The sequence below is a fragment of the Rhinoraja longicauda genome, chromosome 35 (assembly GCF_053455715.1).
Source record: "Rhinoraja longicauda isolate Sanriku21f chromosome 35, sRhiLon1.1, whole genome shotgun sequence".
Taxonomy (NCBI): domain Eukaryota; kingdom Metazoa; phylum Chordata; class Chondrichthyes; order Rajiformes; family Arhynchobatidae; genus Rhinoraja; species Rhinoraja longicauda.
The window spans coordinates 14,264,164-14,283,518 of record NC_135987.1 but is presented as its reverse complement, the minus strand read 5'-3'; the positions used below and the strand labels follow the sequence as shown (position 1 = coordinate 14,283,518).

Below are 19,355 nucleotides of genomic sequence, written 5' to 3'. Positions count from 1 at the left end.
GACATAGGACAATAAAACATTCTGGACTTCCTCAAATTGTCCTCTGATGGGGGATAGCAGTGAGCAGGCAACTAAATTAGTGCAGACGAAAAGTCAAACAAAAGAAAATTGGCTGATGCTAAAATTTTGAATTTGAAATCAGGAAGTGCTGGAAACACACAAGTGGTCAAACAGCATCTGTGGCAGGAGAAACAGTCCATGCTTCAGGTTTGAATCCTTTCAGCAGAACTGGGAGAGTTGGAACAAAAAAAAGATGGGTTTCAGTACCTGAGCAATTGGGGGCAGGATGACTAGACAATTGGAGAATATCCCTGACAAGGTTCATGTAGCAGGAGAGTTTAGTTTAGAGATACAGATCAGAAACAGGCCCTTCGGCCCACCGTGCCCGCACCGACCAACAATCCCTGCACATTAACACGACCCTACACACACTCGGGACAATTTACACATACACCAAGCCAATTAACCTACGTACCTGTACGTCTTTGGAGTGTGCGAGGAAACCGAAGATCTCGGAGAAAACCCACGCAGGTTACGGGGAGAACGTACAAACTCCATACAGGCAGCACCCGTAGTCGGGATCGAACCCGGGTCTCCAGCGCTGCAAGCGCTGTAAGGCAGCAACTCTACCGTTGCGCCACAGTGTTTGGTGGCCAAGTGGCTACTTTGCTTCTAGCGAGGGAGATTCTCAACCGGCAAGACCACACAAATAGGCAAATAGAAATAATGGCAAAATGCCAATAATCAGGAACATTGTATAATTGCTTAATGCCGAACACAAGTAAAGAATGGAGATGGGTTAACTAGACTTATTTACGTGCTTTAATAAGATCACCTGGTTTGCTAGATGATTCCAAGTTGGTAATGGATCAAGAACAAAGTCAATGGAATATTCCATAGCAACATTTGGAGCCTGCTATACCAGGAACTAACAAAGTAAAATCTATTGATCCTTCATGCAAGTTGATTAATTGGATGGGAGAAAGAATAGAAGGATGGGCTGATGGGGCAAGATGAGAAACTGCAGAACTGTGTGGAACATCGGCATCAATGTGGAACTCAGTGGGCTGAACGACCTGACCTTGGTTGGTAGAGCTCACCTGAGATCAAAGCCTGAGCGTTCCTCATGGGAAATCTTCCAGCCTCGCCAAACACACTGCCCAAGAAGACATTGGAAGCTCCGCTGACAATGGCCGCACAGCACATGGTCACACCAAAGAACCCGTACGTCCATGTAGAGGTGTCCACTTTCACCAGAACTGTGGTGATGCAGAATATAGCCAGCATGATGAACAGTGCCGATAGCACACGGACCTTAGCAGAGATTCTAACAGGGAAGGAAGATGGAAGAGTGATGATTTTCAAAGATGGCAAACTGGCAGTAAAGTCCAATGTTCGCAATCAGTCAGGTTGGAAGATCGGGACTACACCCTAGCTTATGGGAGACCATTCAGTTGTCTGATAACAGAGGGGAAGAAGCTGTTTAGTTTAGTTTAGTTTAGAGATACAGCGTGGAAACAGGCCCTCCAGCCCACCGAGTCCGCGCCGACCAGCGATCCCCGCACATTAACACTATCCTACATACGCAATCGGGACAATTTTTACACATACCGAACCAATTACCCTACAATCCTGTACGTCTTTGGAGTGCGGGAGGAAACAGAAGATCTCGGAGAACGCCCGCGCGGTCACGGGGAGAACGTACAAACTCCGTACAGACGGCGCCCGTAGTCGGGATTGAACCTGGGTCTCTGGCGCTGCAAGCGTTGTAAGGCAGCAACTCTACCACTGCGCCACCGTGCTTGTTCCTGGAGTCTGATGCTACATTCTTTCAAGCTTTTGTTTCTTCTGCCCGAAGGGAGAAGGGAACGACCAAGGTGGAAATACTTATTCACAAAATGCTGGAGTAACTCAGCAGGTCAGGCAGCATCTCGGGAGAGAAGGAATGGGTGACGTTTCGGGTCGAGACCCTTCTTCAGACTGATGTCAGGGGGGCGGGACAAAGGAAGGATATAGGTGGAGACAGGAAGATAGAGGGAGATCTGGGAAGGAGGAGGGGAAGAGAGGGACAGAGGAACTATCTAAAGTTGGAGAAGTCGATGTTCATACCACTGGGCTGCAAGCTGCCCAGGCGAAATATGAGGTGCTGTTCCTCCAATTTCCGGTGGGCCTCACTATGGCACTGGAGGAGGCCCATGACAGAAAGGTCAGACTGGGAATCTGAGGGGGAGTTGAAGTGCTCGGCCACCGGGAGATCAGTTTGATCAATGCGGACCGAGCGCAGGTGTTGAGCGAAGCGATCGCCGAGCCTGCGCTTGGTTTCGCCGATGTAAATAAGTTGACATCTAGTGCAGCGATGGAAATACTTACTTGTCGACCAGGAGGTAGTTGATTATTAGGCATACGACAGAAGGCACAGTCGACGCGATCGAAAGGTAACTTTCAAAGTGACTCTGAAGAAGGAACCATAAGAACCACATGAATCTCACCACTCACCAGATTAATGTGGCACATACAGAAACACTGTATGTTCCTCTGGGAGGAGCCAGCGCTGCCGTCGCAGCTGCGGCTTGCCTGCAGTCCGTCTGTCTTTTGTGTTTTTTGTTGTTTTTGTATGAATTGTAGTTTTAATATGGTGTAGTGTTTGTATGTTATGTTTGGGGGGGGGTGGGAGGGAACGGGAACTGTAAAATTCTCTCTCCCGAACGGAGACGCGACCTTTGTTTCTGTGCCGTGTCTCCGTTCCCGTTGCGGCCTACCACCGGCCATGCACCTGGGACCACCTGGGGCTCTGGTTCGCAGAGCCCGCGGCCTGGACTCACCACCTGCGGCGCTGGCTGCCTGTGGATGCTACGGGAGCGGCTGCGATTCGTCTCCGGAGGCTCCGGCGCGGGCCGCGTGGACGTCGGAAGCCCGCAGGCCCCTGGATGGGGGCCGACATCGGGAGCTCCGGCAGCGGCAGAGTGTTCGCCCGCCCCGAATCGCGGGGCTTGGGTCGGCCCGCCGCGGACCTTTCACCATCCGGCGCGGCCTGAAATAGGCCGTTGACCGTTCACCGCCCAGCGGCGGCTTCAATATCGGGAGCCCCGACCGCCCCGACGTGGCAACTACAACAGCCTGACCGCGGGAGAAGACGACAGGGAAGAGAAAAAGACATTTTTGGCCTTCCATCACAGTGAGGAGGGACTGGAGGAGACTCACTGTGATGGATGTTTCTTTTTGTTTGGTGTTAGTTGTGATTGTATGTGTTATTGCATTTTTATTGATTATTCTTATTGGTCTTATTGTTTAACTGCGGGTAATGTTTCATTTCACTACACATTTATGTGTATGTAACAAATAAACGACTATTGATATTGACTGCATCAAAAAATAACAGGACATTGAGGTGCTTAAAAAGGTGCAACAAAAATTACATTTTATTGTTCCACGGCACAAAAACATTGCTGGCAAAACCAGCATTAACTGCCCACCCCTAATTTAATCAGCCAGGTGTGGAGGTTCTGGGGTGAAAGGCAGGAGGATGGGGTTGAGAGGGAAGGACAGATCGGTCCAGTACAGTTTAGTTTGTTGTCACCTATACCGAGGTACAGTGAAAAGCTTTTGTTGCGTGCGATCCAGTCAGCAGAAAGACAATACGTGGTTACAATCGAACCATTCGCAGTGTACAGATACATGATAACGTAATGTGTGGGAAGGAACTGCAGATGCTGGTTTAAACCGAAGATAGACACAAAAAGCTGGAGTAACTCAGCGGGATAGACAGCATCACTGGGGAGAAGGAATGGGTGACGTTTCGGGTCGAGACCCTTCTTGAAACATTAATGCCTCGTTAATTTTAGGAGAGTGTCGTGGAGCAATTGGACTTTTGTGAATATTTTAATTATTAGGGAAAGCATTTTGATTATTTTAGACGGTTGCCCAGAGCAAGTGAGGCCTTTCCACTAAAATTAAACCTGATAAAGAGGTCTTCAAAATTATCACAGGTTCTAATAACGTATTGGAGTCGTAGACAATAGACAATAGGTGCAGGAGTAGGCCATTCGGTCCTTCGAGCCAGTCAATGTGATCATGGCTGATCATTCACAATCAGTACCCCGTTCCTGCCCTCTCCCCATACCCCCTGACTCCGCTATCATTAAGAGCTCTATCTAACAGTTAAACGGCCTCGATGGGTTTGAGACACACGCAGACTGATTAAGTCAGAATGTCATCTTCTCTGCAGCAAGTAAACCCACTGGGTTTTTAATCTCATCTTTCATAACCGTTTCTCCCAACTCATGTTGGATCACAGAGAGCCAGATTTACGAGACTTTGTTACCTAAAGTGCCTTGGTGGGAGTGGAGGTCTGGAATGGTGGGTTGCTCTTGCAACAGTATTACCTTTCCACAAACCTACCCGAGTGGCCATTGCCCACTAGACAGGGCAAGGTGCCTCTTCGCATAATAGGAACGAGGTACTGATTTTGGATGATCGTCCATGATCATATTGAATGGCGGTGCTGGCTCGAATGGCCGACGGCTGCACCTGTTTTCTATGGTTCTAATACTCACAAGAAGGTCCTTGTGCTGGAGAGATTCATCGGTGCCATTGCCCAGCTTGTACAGCCAGTAATGCTTGGCAGTGCAGAAGACGTTCCAGGGCAGCAGTGAGCCAATGCCAAGGATGAAGAAGATCGCGTACACGCCGTTGAACGAATCTGGAGGCGGCTGGCGGAAGCGGCCCCTCAGAGCATCCTCTTCGGGGGTCTGTGAGCTGGGGAACATTAGGTGCCGCCCCTCAATTTCCATCGTTTCTAAACTTGGAACGACTGGAATGTCTACTTCCACCTTTTCAGGTCTCCTATCGTCCGAAACAGAAACAAAAACAAACAAAAAAAATTACGATTTTTTTTTGTTCCAGACAATATCCAAGTCAAAGTGAACCTCTGAATTCCCTGACAGATGATGGGGCAAAGTTGGTGAACATCAGCAATGGGAGGAGGAGGAGGAAGAGGAAGAGGAAGAGGAGGAGGAGGAGGAGGAGGAGGAGGAGGAGGAAGAGGAGGAGGAGGAAGAGGAGGAGGAGGAGGAGGAGGAGGAGTAAGCCACACAGCCTCCCCTGCTGTGTCCTTCTATCGGTTTATGGCTGATATTTTACCTCAGCGTCACTTGCCTGCATACCTCATGTCACCTTGATTCTTCTGGATTGAAACCAAATCTAAAGTCCATGAAGTCTAAAAAAGTCTAAAGTCAATGAAGATCGAAAAAAAGATCTTCATTGAAGATCTTCATTGAGTCGACCCACCAGAATGTGCTCAACCTCCCTCTGCTATAAAATTCTACAGAAATAGGCGCAGAGATCATGGCTGATCTGATATTCTGATGCTATACCTCAATGCCACTTTCTTGTACTATCTCCATATACCTCTAAATAGACAACAATAGTTTCGTTTGGTTTAGAGATGCAGCGTGGAAGCAGGCCCTTCAGCCCACCGAGTCTGCGCCACACATTAACACTACCCTACACACACTCGGGACAATTTTCACATACACCAAGCCAATTAACCTCCAAACCTGGACGTCTTTGGAGTGCAGGAGGAAACCGGAGATCTCGGAGGATAGCCACGCGGGTCACGGAGAGAACGTACAAACTCCGTACAGGCAGCACCCATAGTCGGGATCGAACCCGGGTCTCTGGCGCTGTAAGGCAGCAACTCTACCGCTGCACCACCGTGGTCGCCCATAGTGTAGAATAAATCCAGTGACCGAGCTTCCTCACCCGCTTTGGGTAGTAAACTCCAAGGGGTGTAGAAAATTCTTCTAATGGAGCCCTTATTTTGAGGCTGGGCCCCTGGTTCTAGCCACTCCAGTCAGCAGACACAACAACTCCTCATTCACCCTACCAAGCACCTCGAAAATTGCAACTGGATCAAGACTTATTTTCTTGTATTCAAATCCTGTCAGAACGCCATTTTTTTTTTTTAACCTACTTACTTGCTAAAACAACATAGTAACTCTCAGGAGACCAAAGAAACTGCAGATGCTGTCTTACAAAAAAAAACAAGACACAAAGTACTGGAGTATCCCAGCGAGTCAGGCAGCATCTTTGGAGAACATGGATAGGTGACATTTCGGATCGGGACCTTTCTTCAGACTGACCGTAATTGGGGGGGGGGGGTGGGGGGATGAGGGGAGGGAAGGGGAAAGAAAGCTGGAAGAGGTGGGGGGGGGAAGACAAAACCTGGTAAGTGATAGGTGGATATAGGCGGGGGGGGTTGAAAAGACAAATAGTGTGAGATCAGGATAGAAAATGTGAGTTGTGAAGCTCGAGGAAGGAATATAGGTGGAAGGGGAGAAATGGGTGCAAGTCTACGTGGGCACAGGGAAGGCGAGGGGACGGGATTAAAACAGGGTTGTCTGTAAGTTAGTTACCCCAAAATTGGAGAATTCAATGTTCACACCGTTAGGTTGTAAGCCAAGCGGAATACGAGGTGCTGTTCCTCCAGTTTGCATGACATACCTTTTTAGACCTTCATTGACTTTAGATGTCATTCTCTCACCTGGTTCCAGAACTAACCTTTCTGTCCCGTGGCCTCCTTTACTGTCAGAATGAGGCCGCGTGCAAAGCGAAGGAACAGCGCGCCATATTTCTCTTTGGCAGCTTGCAACCCAGCGGTATGAATATTCATTTTTCTTATTTCAGGTAACCCTTACATTCCCTCTCTCTCCGTGCCTCTCCCCACCTTAGCCGCCTCGCTAATTTCACACTTTGTGTCCCTTCATTTCCACAGCCAACAACAGACCATTGTGGACTCCTGGTTTCCCTCTCCCCTGACTCTCAGTCTGATGAAAGGTCTCGGCCTGAAAAGTCACCTGTTCCTTTTCACCAGAGATGCTGCCTGACCCGCTGAGTTACTCCAGCATTTTGTGTCTACCCTGAATATAATCAAGCTATACAAGTACAACAGGTAGTGTAAAAAGAAAAATATCAGATTGCAAATATAGTTGTACAGTTCCAGAAGATAAGACCAATGTCCGCAATGAGGTGGGTTGGCAGATCGGGTACTACATCCAAGCTTATGAGACCATTTAGGAGTGTAATAACAGAGGGGAAGAAGCTATTCCTGAGTTTTCTTTAAAAACGTTGTATCTTCTGCTCGACAGGAGATATAACTATTTCCAGTTTTCTGTGCCTTCTGTGAAAACAGGCACAACATACTTGTTAAATTTATCTGCATTTCCTAATTCCTCAGTATAGTTTATTATGTGGAAAACAGCACAATGTTCTTTAATACACGTTCGTTTATACGCATTCAGGTTTTTATCTTTCTCGTTAGATTACCCTCATATTCCACTTTTGCTTATCAATGCCGATCCACCTTTTCTGAGTTATGAATTTTTCTTAACAGGTTCACAACTGCTTTGGTAACATAAGCTTTTTCCTTTGATCTAATCCTATTATTAGTCACAGCTGGATCTATTTTCCTGTTGAGTTTTGTACCTTGAAGTGATTATAGATTTGTTGAAATCCATGTGTTAATTCTTTAAATGTTAAATGCCTGTCTGCTGTCAGATCGTTTTACATCTACCACTGTCAACACACACCATACCATCGTAGTTTGTTTAAGAAAATAACTGCAGATGCAGGTACAGATCGAAGGTATTTATTCACAAAATGCTGGAGTAACTCAGCAGGTCAGGCAGCATCTCAGGAGAGAAGGAATGGGTGACGTTTCGGATCGAGACCCTGAAACGTCACCCATTCCTTCTCTTCTGAGATGCTGCCTGACCTGCTGAGTTACTCCAGCATTTTGTGAATAAATACCATCGTAGCTTGTTTTGTTTAAACTGAAGCCCCTCATGTCAGATAGAACTAATCACTGTAAATACTTGGATAACATGCGTTCTCATTATGATTACTGTTCCCTGAAAGCCCATCAATAAACCAGAACATTAATTTAGTTCTTCCTCCTTACACAAGACAGGAACCAAGATACCTTTATACCTCAGATAGACACAAAATGCTGGAGTTACTCAACGGGACAGGCAGCATCTCTGGAGGGAAGGAATGGACGATGTTTCAAGTCGAGACCCTTCTTCAGACCCGAAACGTCACCCATTCCATTCCTTCTCTCTAGTTACTCCAGCATTTTGGGTCTATCTTCGGTTTAAACCAGCATCTGCAGTTCCTTCCTATACCTTTACACCTCATTATTTACACTGATCTAGTAAATTCTCCTTTAATACAATACACTAATTCTTTGACAAAATGATTGCCAATTTTGTTTTCCCAGTCAATGTGCATGCAAATATCCTCATGATGACTGTACAACACTTGTACTACACATCTGATTCCTGATTTATACCATACACTGCATCATGGTGAGTGTTTGGAAATCTATGGACAGCTCCATGTTTTTAGTATATGATAAAAAAATCGGAGCCACTTGTTAATGGACTCCCTTCCCATCCTTTACTGCCAACTGAAGCAACCCCTCTCTCTCCATCCCTCCCCCACCCAAGTCGTATCAGCTTCAAAGTCGTCTTGTTGAGTCTCATTATCTGTACCTGTTCTCACCGAGCTCACAGCTAACAATGGTCTGTTTTCTTTATCATCGTTACTTTTTTGCATATCTCTAATTCATTTGTTCTATATCACTCCACATCACCGTCTCTATCTCTCGTTTCCCTTTCCCCTGACTCTCAGTCTGAAGAATGGTCTCGACCCGAAACATCACCTATTCCTTTTCTCCAGAGGTGCTGTCTGACCCACTGAGTTACTCCAGCTTTTTATTCACAAAATGCTGGAGTAACTCAGCAGGTCAGGCAGCATCTCAGGAGTTGAGACCCTTCTTCAGACTGAAGAAGGGTCTCGACCCGAAACGTCGCCCATTCCTTCCCTCCTGAGATGCTGCCTGACCTGCTGAGTTACTCCAGCATTTTGTGAATAAATACCTTCGATTTGTACCAGCATCTGCAGTTATTTTCTTACTCCAGTTTTTTGTGTCTATCTTTGGATGAGACCAGCATCTGCAATTCCTTCCTACACATATTGCAATTCCTTCCTGCGCATCTTAGCCTACTCGATCTCTTCAAGAACATTTCTTGCTGCCTCTGCCAGCCTTCTGCTCCCGTCTGTGAACTCCACCCAGACTGATTCCACTCTTACTTTTTGAGGCTCGGTATCTCTCTCCGATGCATTTCCAATGTTCTTTATTACCTGGCTGCCTCACCTCAAATGGCTGCACGTTGAAAATCTAAAATACAAGCAGAATATGCTGGATATCCTTAGCAGGTCACAGCACATCTCTGGCAAGAGAAAGCGATGTAACGTTTCATGCATTTGCCAGATAATCTTACAACTTATACCCATGGTTACACTGATTTCACACTATCAGAGATATTCCCCATCTCTCTAAAGGGATAATTTTCTAATGCCTCCTTCCCAGTTCTAACACGGGGACTTTGACTGAAACATTAACTGTTTCTCTCTCTACAAATGCAGGAATATGCGGTGTATTTCTGATATGTGGAATAATTCCAAAACTTAGTGTTTATTTACCTGTCCTCCTTTGCCAATTTGCCTATCACTTTAAATGCATCCTGTAATATCATATCATATCATATATATACAGCCGGAAACAGGCCTTTTTGGCCCTCCAAGTCCGTGCCGCCCAGCGATCCCCGTACATTAACACTATCCTACACCCACTAGGGACAATTTTTACATTTACCCAGCCAATTAACCTACATACCTGTACATCTTTGGAGTGTGGGAGGAAACCGAAGATCTCGGAGAAAACCCACGCAGGTCACGGGGAGAACGTACAAACTCCTTACAGTGCAGCACCCTTGGTCAGGATCGAACCTGAGTCTCCGGCGCTGCATTCGCTGTAAAGCAGCAACTCTACCGCTGCGCTACCCACCTCAGTCATGATGCAAGGACATCTGTATGTTACTCAACTCATCTGTTGTTTAAAATGCTGCGCTCATTCAAGACATGGAAAGAGGCCCTTTGGCCCAACTAGCCTATGCTGACCAAGTTGTTACCTGAGTCAGTCCCATTAAATGGCATTGGGCCCATCTCCCCCTGAACCACCCCTATCCGTGTCCCTGGCCATGTGTCTTTTAAATGTTGGAACTGTACCCTCTTCAACACTTCTTCTGGTAGCTCGTACGTACCTGCCTTCCCTCAACAACCTCCTCGAGCGTGCTTTCCATGTACCCTCTCCCCTCTGTGTAAAACCATTGCCAGTCAGATCCGTTTAAATCTTTCCCCTCTCGCCTTAAACCTGTGGCCTCAGATTTTTAGACTCCTCTCACCTGGGGAAAAAAGACCGACTATTCACCTTGTCTGTGTCCTGCATAATTTTATAAACTTACTAGACCAAGTGGACCCGTTGGGCCCAAACCTCTCCTGCATTGGTGCAGCACCCTGTTCTCCCCCCCTCCCCTCTCCCTTCTCCCCACTACCCCCTTCCCTCCCTCCTCCCCTCCACCTCCCCTCCTTTTAATCTTAAAAATGTGAATAACTTTAAAAATATAACACCGATTTCAATAAAACTACTTGTATTATCACTAAAGTGACAAGGGTGAGTAAGGTGGGCCTAAAATTGTCACGCTATCGTGTACCGTTTTGGCTGAAGTTCAGTCACAAACAAGATACCAAACGAGAGTTTTAGTATATAGATGTAAAAGTCATCCCCTCTTACGCTCCACGAATAAAAAAGCCCCAATTTATTTCATCTCACTTATATCTCACGCCCTCCTGACCTGGCAACATTCATGTGAATCTTTCTGAAACCCTTTCCTGCTTAAAGGGCCTGTCCCAGTTACGCAATTTTTAAGGCGACTGTCAAAGTCGTAGCAGATCGCCGACATTTTCTTTTACCCTCCGACAATGACCACGACAATGCCGAGTCAGGTCGATACAAGTTTCTTTTTTTGTGAAACTAGCACCTGGCTAAGAGATTACACCGTCTTCGGAAACATCGCGAAATTCCCACGCTCACCTGACCGTCAAACTGTCGCCTCCAATCTACCCGTCAAATGTCCTGACGGTAAATAAATTGGTTAAACAAAACTATCTCCTGGTATCTTCAAATGCCTTTTCTTAATTTAATATTACGTGCTTCTAAATGCATCTGCGACAACCTAGCAAACCTGGGGACAGCGTGCGACAGACAGCGCCCGCAATAAGCTACGATACCTGGCGACAAGCCAGCTGTCGCCGAGAAATTTCTCCCTGGAATTTTTTTCCGCGACGCGCCGAGACCCGCTACGATTCATTGAAGACTCCTCACGATCGTGCCCGCGACACCCCGGCGAACATTCAGCGACAGCCTAGTCGCCGGCAGTCGCCTTAAAATCGCCTAAGTGGGACAGGCCCTTAAGTGACATCAGTCCTTCAGCTACGTAACCAGAAGTGCACAAAGGTGTGGTTTAATCAGCATGTGGTAGTTACTGCTCAGTACTGTATGGGGTATGGGGAGAAGGCAGGAACGGGGTACTGATTAAGAATGATCAGCCATGATCACATTGAATGGCTCGAAGGGCCGAATGGCCTCCTCCTGCACCTATTGTCTATTGTACAGGATGTCAGGTGTAATGACAGAGACAGATGTAGGAAATGAAGCAGATGTGATACCTCAGATGGCGGAGGTAGTGGCATTTAAGAGACTTTTCCATAAGCACACGGACAAGCGGGGAATGGGGGAGGGTGGGATATGGATCATGTGCAGGCCAAGCAGTTTGGTTTATCTTTGCATCATCATCTCTGCTGCCACGTCAGTCTTCATTTGAATAATTCAACTATTTAAACTTATTTATTTGTATATTAAATTGCACGAGGGCTCTGACCTCACCAAAGTTTGCATTTCCTCTACCCAGAACAGCAGACTGTGCTGAAACAATTCTTCAGCAGATCCCACAAACCTTTATTCTCAGTTCCCACAAATTTAGAGATACCAGCTCCAGCAGGTGGACCTACAAAATGCTGGAGTAACTCAGCGGGACGGATAGCATCTCTGGAGAGAAGGAATGGGTGACATTCTTCAGACAGAAGGAACGTCACCCATTCCTTCTCTCCCGAGATGCTGCCTGTCACCACTGAGTTACTCCAGCATTTTGTGTCTATCTTCGATTTAAACTAACATCAGCAGTTCTTTCCTACCAATTCCAGCAGATGACCTAATTATTTGTCAGAATATCAGCTTGTTATCATCGCAAATAGAAATTACCTAGTTAAAATATCATATTAAAATATCATAATAATGCTAAACTAAGCAAGTGCTTAAAACATCACCAACCCAAGTGTGTAGTACTGTGCTGTGTGTAGTACTGTGCTGTGCTTAGTACTGTGCTGTGTGTAGTACTGTGTTGTGTGTAGTACTGTGTGCTTAGTACTGTGTTGTGTGTAGTACTGTGCTGTGTGTAGTACTGTGCTGTGTGTAGTACTGTGCTGTGTGTAGTACTGTGCTGTGTGTAGTACTGTGCTGTGTGTAGTACTGTGCTGTGTGTAGTACTGTGCTGTGTGTAGTACTGTGCTGTGTGTAGTACTGTGCTGTGTGTAGTACTGTGCTGTGTGTAGTACTGTGCTGTGTGTAGTACTGTGTTGTGTGTAGTACTGTGTTGTGTGTAGCACTGTGCTGTGCACTGTGTGGCTCTGTGCTGTACTGTACTGTTGTGTTGTGCTGGCTGTGTAGTGCTGTGCACTGTGTTGTTGTGTTGTGTTGCGCTGTGACTGTGCACTGTGTTGCTGTGCACTGTGTTGTACTGTGTGTAGCGCTGTGCTACTGTGTGTAGCGCTGTGCTACTATGTGTAGCGCTGTGCTACTGTGTGTAGCGCTGTGCTACTGTGTGTAGCGCTGTGCTGCTGTGTGTAGCGCTGTGCTGCTGTGTGTAGCACTGTGTTGCTGTGTGTAGCACTGTGTTGCTGTGTGTAGCACCGTGTTGCTGTGTGTAGCACCGTGTTGCTGTGTGTAGCGCTGTGCTGTGTGTAGCGCTGTGCTGTGTGTAGCGCTGTGTTACTGTGTGTAGCACTGTGTTGCTGTGTGTAGCACTGTGTTGCTGTGTGTAGCACTGTGTTGCTGTGTGTAGCACTGTGTTGCTGTGTGTAGCACTGTGTTGCTGTGTGTAGCACTGTGTTGCTGTGTGTAGCACTGTGTTGCTGGGTGTAGCACTGTGTTACTGTGTGTAGCACTGTGTTGCTGTGTGTAGCACTGTGTTGCTGGGTGTAGCACTGTGTTACTGTGTGTAGCACTGTGTTGCTGGGTGTAGCACTGTGTTACTGTGTGTGTTGCACTGTGTTGCTGTGTGTTGCACTGTGTTACTGTGTGTGTTGCACTGTGTTGCTGTGTGTAGCACCGTGTTGCTGTGTGTAGCACTGTGTTGCTGTGTGTAGCACTGTGTTACTGTGTGTTGCACTGTGTTACTGTGTGTGTTGCACTGTGTTGCTGGGTGTAGCACTGTGTTGCTGTGTGTAGCACTGTGTTGCTGTGTGTAGCACTGTGTTGCTGGGTGTAGCACTGTGTTGCTGTGTGTAGCACTGTGTTGCTGTGTGTAGCACTGTGTTGCTGTGTGTTGCACTGTGTTACTGTGTGTGTTGCACTGTGTTGCTGTGTGTAGCACTGTGTTGCTGGGTGTAGCACTGTGTTGCTGTGTGTAGCACTGTGTTACTGTGTGTTGCACTGTGTTACTGTGTGTGTTGCACTGTGTTGCTGTGTGTAGCACTGTGTTGCTGGGTGTAGCACTGTGTTGCTGGGTGTAGCACTGTGTTACTGTGTGTAGCACTGTGTTGCTGTGTGTAGCACTGTGTTGCTGTGTGTAGCACTGTGTTGCTGTGTGTAGCGCTGTGTTACTGTGTGTGTTGCACTGTGTTACTGTGTGTGTTGCACTGTGTTGCTGTGTGTAGCACTGTGTTACTGTGTGTAGCACTGTGTTGCTGTGTGTAGCACTGTGTTACTGTGTGTGTAGCACTGTGTTGCTGTGTGTAGCACTGTGTTGCTGTGTGTAGCACTGTGTTGCTGTGTGTAGCACTGTGTTGCTGTGCTGTCCCGGGACTGTCCCCACCCGTCACTCACTCACCCGCCGGCCCGGGACCATTGTCGTGCTGTGCTCTGCACTGTGTGCTGTGTTGTTGCACCGTGTTGCTCTGCACTGTGTGTGTGTGCGTTGGAGGGGCTACAGCGCGCGCTGTCCCGGGGCCCGTCACTCACCCACCGGCCCGGCGCCGCCGCTGTCAATCACCGCCAGGCACGGTCCCGCCCCCCCCCCCCACGCGGCCGCGGCCAATCAGCGGCGGGCGGGGCCACGTGACGCGGTGCCTGGGGAGGGAGGTTCCCAGACAGGCGGATTCCCCCAGCATCCCCTGCGCCACCCCTGCCCCTCACTGCCCATGCAATGCCCCTCACTGCCCACCCCCTGCCCCTCACTGCCCATGCAATGCCCCTCACTGCCCACCCCTCCCTGCCCCTCACTGCCCATGCAATGCCCCTCAATGCCCACCTATGACCATGCAATGCCCCTCACTACCCACCCTGCCCACCCCTGCCCCTCACTGCCCATTCAATGCCCCTCACTGCCCATCCCCTGCCCCTCACTGCCCATCCCCTGCCCCTCATTGCCCATCCCCTGCCCCTCACTGCCCACCCCCTGCACCTCACTGCCCATCCCCTGCCCCTCACTGCCCTTCCCCTGCCCCTCACTGCCCATCCCCTGCCCCTCACTGCCCATGCAATGCCCCTCACTGCCATGCCTCTGCTCATGCAATGCCCCTCACTGCCCATGCAATGCCTCTCTCTGCCCATGCATTGCCCATCCACTGCCCCTCACTGCCCAACCCCTGCCCCTCACTGCCCTCCCCCTGCACCTCACTGCCATCCCCTGCCCCTCACTGCCCTTCCCCTGCCCCTCACTGCCCATGCCCTGCCCCTCACTGCCCATGCAATGCCCCTCACTGCCATGCCTCTGCCCATGCAATGCCCCTCACTGCCCATGCAATGCCTCTCTCTGCCCATGCATTGCCCATCCACTGCCCCTCACTGCCCTCCCCCTGCCCCTCACTGCCCATCCCCTGCCCCTCACTGCCCATCCCCTGCCCCTCACTGCCCTTCCCCTGCCCCTCACTGCCCTTCCCCTGCCCCTCACTGCCCATCCCCTGCCCCTCACTGCCCATGCAATGCCCCTCACTGCCATGCCTCTTGCCCATGCAATGCCCCTCACTGCCCATGCAATGCCCCTCACTGCCATGCCTCTCTCTGCCCATGCAATGCCCATCCACTGCCCCTCACTGCCCAACCCCTGCCCCTCACTGCCCATCCCCTGCCCCTCACTGCCCTTCCCTGCACCTCACTGCCCATCCCCTGCCCCTCACTGCCCATGCAATGCCCCTCACTGCCATGCCTCTTGCCCATGCAATGCCCCTCACTGCCATGCCTCTCTCTGCCCATGCAATGCCCATCCACTGCCCCTCACTGCCCAACCCCTGCCCCTCACTGCCCTTCACTGCCCATGCAATGCACTGCACCGCCCATGCAATGCACTGCACCACGCTGCTCCCCTCAGCATTGTTTGTATGTCGTATTGTTACTTGCGAGCAAAGCACCAAGGCAAATTCCTTGTACTTGGCTAATACAATTTATTCAAATTCATTCCCTGCCCCTTGCCAGTCCACGTTCATTGCAAAATCCACCATGTTACAAAAATGAACTGCAGATGCTGCTTTATACCAAAGATAGACACAAAAAATGGGAGGCACGGTGGTGCAGCAGTAGAGTTGCTGCCTTAGAGCGCCACTCTTCGATCCTGACCATGGGTGCTACCTCTGTACAGTCTTTGCACGTTCTCCCCGTGACCTGCGTGGGTTTTCTCCGAGATCTTTGGTTTCCTTCCAGATCTTTAGTTTCCTCCCACACTCCAAAGACGTGCAGGTTTTGTTGGTTAATTGGCTCGGTTACAAATGTAAAATTGTCCCTCATGTGTGCTAGGCAGTATTAAATGTATGAGAACGGTCTGAAGAAGGGTCTCGACCCGAAACGTCACCCATTCCTTCTCTCCTGAGATGCTGCCTGACCTGCTGAGTTACTCCAGCATTTGGTGAATAAATACCTTCGATTTGTACCAGCATCTGCAGTTGTTTTCTTACATTAAATGTACGAGGATCGCTGTTTGGTGCAGACTCGGTGGGCCGAAGGGCCTGTTTTTGCATTGTATCTCTAAAATAAAATAAAATAAAATGCTGGAATAAACCTCCATCTGTGGAGGGTTCCAAGTCCCAACCCAAAACGTCACCTATCCATGTTCTTCAGAGATGCTGCCTGACCCACTGTTACTCCAGCATTTTGTGTCTATCAAAGGCCTTCTGAAATTCCTGTTCTGAAGTTTAGGAGTCTCCAAGAAGTCACACAGATACTCAATAAGTGAGGTGAGTGCTTCATTCTCCACCACTTCTCCAGGCAGAGAATTACAAAACCTGGTCACAGTTTAATGTTATTTTCTCAACTCCTCTCTAGCCCTTCAACCTCTACGTCCGAGTTGCCATTTGCCCTGTCCAGGAACTAACGTGTTGTTGTACTCCCTGCTACACCCACCCATTCTATTTACACTTTAATTAACTTCTTGCCCCCTCCCTTCCCCTCCCATCCTTAGTCTCCTTTCTTTCAAAAGAAACAAACTAACCTGTCTATTCTTTGATGATACTTCTGGAGTAACTCAGCGGGCAGGCAGTATCTCTGGAGAGAAGGAAAAGGGGACTTTTCGGGTCGAGACCCCTCTTCAGACTGAGAGTCGGGGAGAGGGAAGGAAAAGATATGAAAAGGTATCCCCATCACCAGTCAAAGGACTCACTTAGAACTGAGATGAGGAAAAACTTTTTCAGTCAGAGAGTTGTGAATCTGTGGAATTTTCAGCCTCACAAGGCAGTGGAGACCAATTCTCTGAATGCATTCAAGAGAGAGCTAGATAGAGCTCTTAAGGATAGTGGAGTCAGGGGGTATGGGGAGAAGGCAGGAACGGGGTACTGATTGAGAATGATCAGCCATGATCACATTGAATGGTGGTGCCGGCTCGAAAGGCCGAATGGCCTCCTCCTGCACCTATTGTCTATTGTCTATTGTCTCTCATCACCAGCTCTCCTGGCAGTGGTTAGAAGGAAGGAGATGGCTGGAGACCGCACCAGCCTAGGTCTTAGGTAGACACTGGAGTAACTCAGCGGGTCAGGCAGCATCTTGAGAGAGAAGGAATGGGTGATGTTTTGGGTCGAGACCCATCTTCAGACCCAAAACGTATCGACCCGAAACATCACCCATTCCTTCTCTCCCGAGATGCTGCCTGACCCGCTGAGTTACTCCAGCATTTTGTGTCTACCTTCGATTTAAACCAGCATCTGGTGTTTTTTTCCAACGCCAGCCTAGGTCTTACCCGGACAAGCCACCATTCATAAGAACCAGAGTGTGGACTTGGAAAAGGGCAGCATTTTCAAATGTTCTCTTGCATGTGGGCTCAGTAGACTATTTCTATACACTTGCTACTTGTGGATCGGGGGTTGGCCAATACTCTACTGCACTGTTTGTAAGATAAAGAATTTCACTGTGTAAGTCAAAGATAGACACAATATGCTGGAGTAACTCAGCGGGACACGCAGCATCTCTGGAGAGAAGGAATGGGTAACGTTTCTGGTCGAGACCTTTCTCACTGTGTTAGCACTTTGCATGTGACAATAAAAACCACCAGTCATTCGTACATAGAACAAATGAATGAAAGATGTGCAAAAGAACAAATCAAAGCCAGCAACAATGATCAAGGGAAGATGGAGCCCATAATGGCTATTCTTTGCTCATAACTAATATTTTCCAGCCTGATAACATCCTCTCTGCACACTGCCTAATATTATCACTTGCTTCCTGTAATGTCGTGATCTCAACTCTGCACAGTAAGTTGACCGTCACCTAACCTGCGTTTAATGCAATCCCACCATAATCTTGTTGAGCATATTCTTTACCTGAGATGACTGAGGATTTGCTCGATATTGCCCAAGTGGAAGAGTCTGTTCACATTTGTAGATGCTGTGGTTTAGTGTGCAATTATTCAGTGATAGTTTAGTTTAAAGATACAGCATGGAAACAGGCCCTTCAGCCCACCAAGTCCGCATCAACCATCGATCCCCGCACACTTACACTGTCTTACATGCACACTAGGGACAATTTACATTAATATCAAGCCAATTAACCTACAAATCTGTATGTCTTTGGAGTGTTGGAGGAAACCAAATTTCTCAGATCTTTAGCCAATTACCTTAAATAATTATCTTAGATAATTATAATAATTATCCTTAGAAAATGATCTTAACTGGACTCATCAATCACAGATCCTGTTAAAGTTGATGGTTTCTTCTGAGGGTAATAAAGGTTGAGAAACAGACTCTTTCAATAGATGGAGGGGCTGTGGTAGTCTGGCGTGCTGACCTCTACCGCACCGAGGCCAGACGACAACTATCAGACACCTCTTCCTACCTATCCCTGGACCATGACCCCACCGATAAACACCAGAAAAACCTTCATCAGCAGCACCATCACCGACCTCACCAACTCCGGCGAACTACCCCTCAGTGCCTCCAATCTCATAGTTCCCCAGCCCCGCACGGCCCGATTCTACCTCCTACCCAAAATCCACAAACACAATTGTCCCGGCAGACCCATTGTCTCTGCCTGCTCATGCCCCACCGAACTTATCTCTACCTACCTCGACTCCATCCTATCCCCCCTGGTCAAATCCCTCCCCACCTACGTCCAAGACACCTCACACGCTCTCCATCTCCTGGATAACTTCCGGTTCCCAGGCCCCCACTCCCTCATTTTCACCATGGATGTCCAGTCACTCTACACTTCCATCCCCCACAAGGATGGTCTCGAAGCCCTCCGTTTCTTCCTCGACCGTAGAACCAGCCAATCCCCATCGACCAACACTCTCCTCCGCCTAGCAGAGCTGGTTCTTACCCTCAACAACTTCTCCTTTGACTCCTCCCACTTCCTCCAAACCAGAGGCGTAGCTATGGGCACTCGCATGGGCCTGCCTCTTTGTCGGGAACGTCGAACAATCCCTGTTCCAGACGTACACTGGCCCCATCCCCGAACTCTACCTCCGCTACATCGACGACTGCATTGGTGCTACCTCTTGCACCCATGCAGAACTCACTGACTTTATACACATCACCTCCAATTTCCATCCTGCCCTTAAATATACCTGGACTATCTCTGACATCTCCCTCCCGTTTCTGGACCTCACCATCTCCATCACAGGAGAAAAACTAGTGACTGACATTTATTACAAGCCCACCGACTCACACAGCTATCTGGACTACACTTCTTCCCACCCGGT

The 19,355-nt window shown here is 48.5% G+C and overlaps 1 protein-coding gene across 4 annotated transcripts in view; it reads right to left on the bottom strand.

The window, feature by feature from the left end:
• slc29a3 (solute carrier family 29 member 3) overlaps positions 1–19,355 on the bottom strand; it is a 30,755-nt gene that overhangs the window by 8,559 nt on the left and 2,841 nt on the right. The window contains exons 1-4 of one of the 4 annotated variants that reach the window (XM_078428304.1): positions 14,198–14,237; positions 4,554–4,842; positions 2,371–2,453; positions 1,101–1,327 (exon numbers count right to left, since the gene is read on the bottom strand). In XM_078428304.1, the coding sequence (XP_078284430.1) occupies positions 1,101–1,327; positions 2,371–2,453; positions 4,554–4,790 (547 nt within the window). In that variant the 5' untranslated portion in view covers positions 4,791–4,842; positions 14,198–14,237. The other 3 variants (XM_078428301.1, XM_078428303.1, XM_078428302.1) reach the window with 3 other exon arrangements.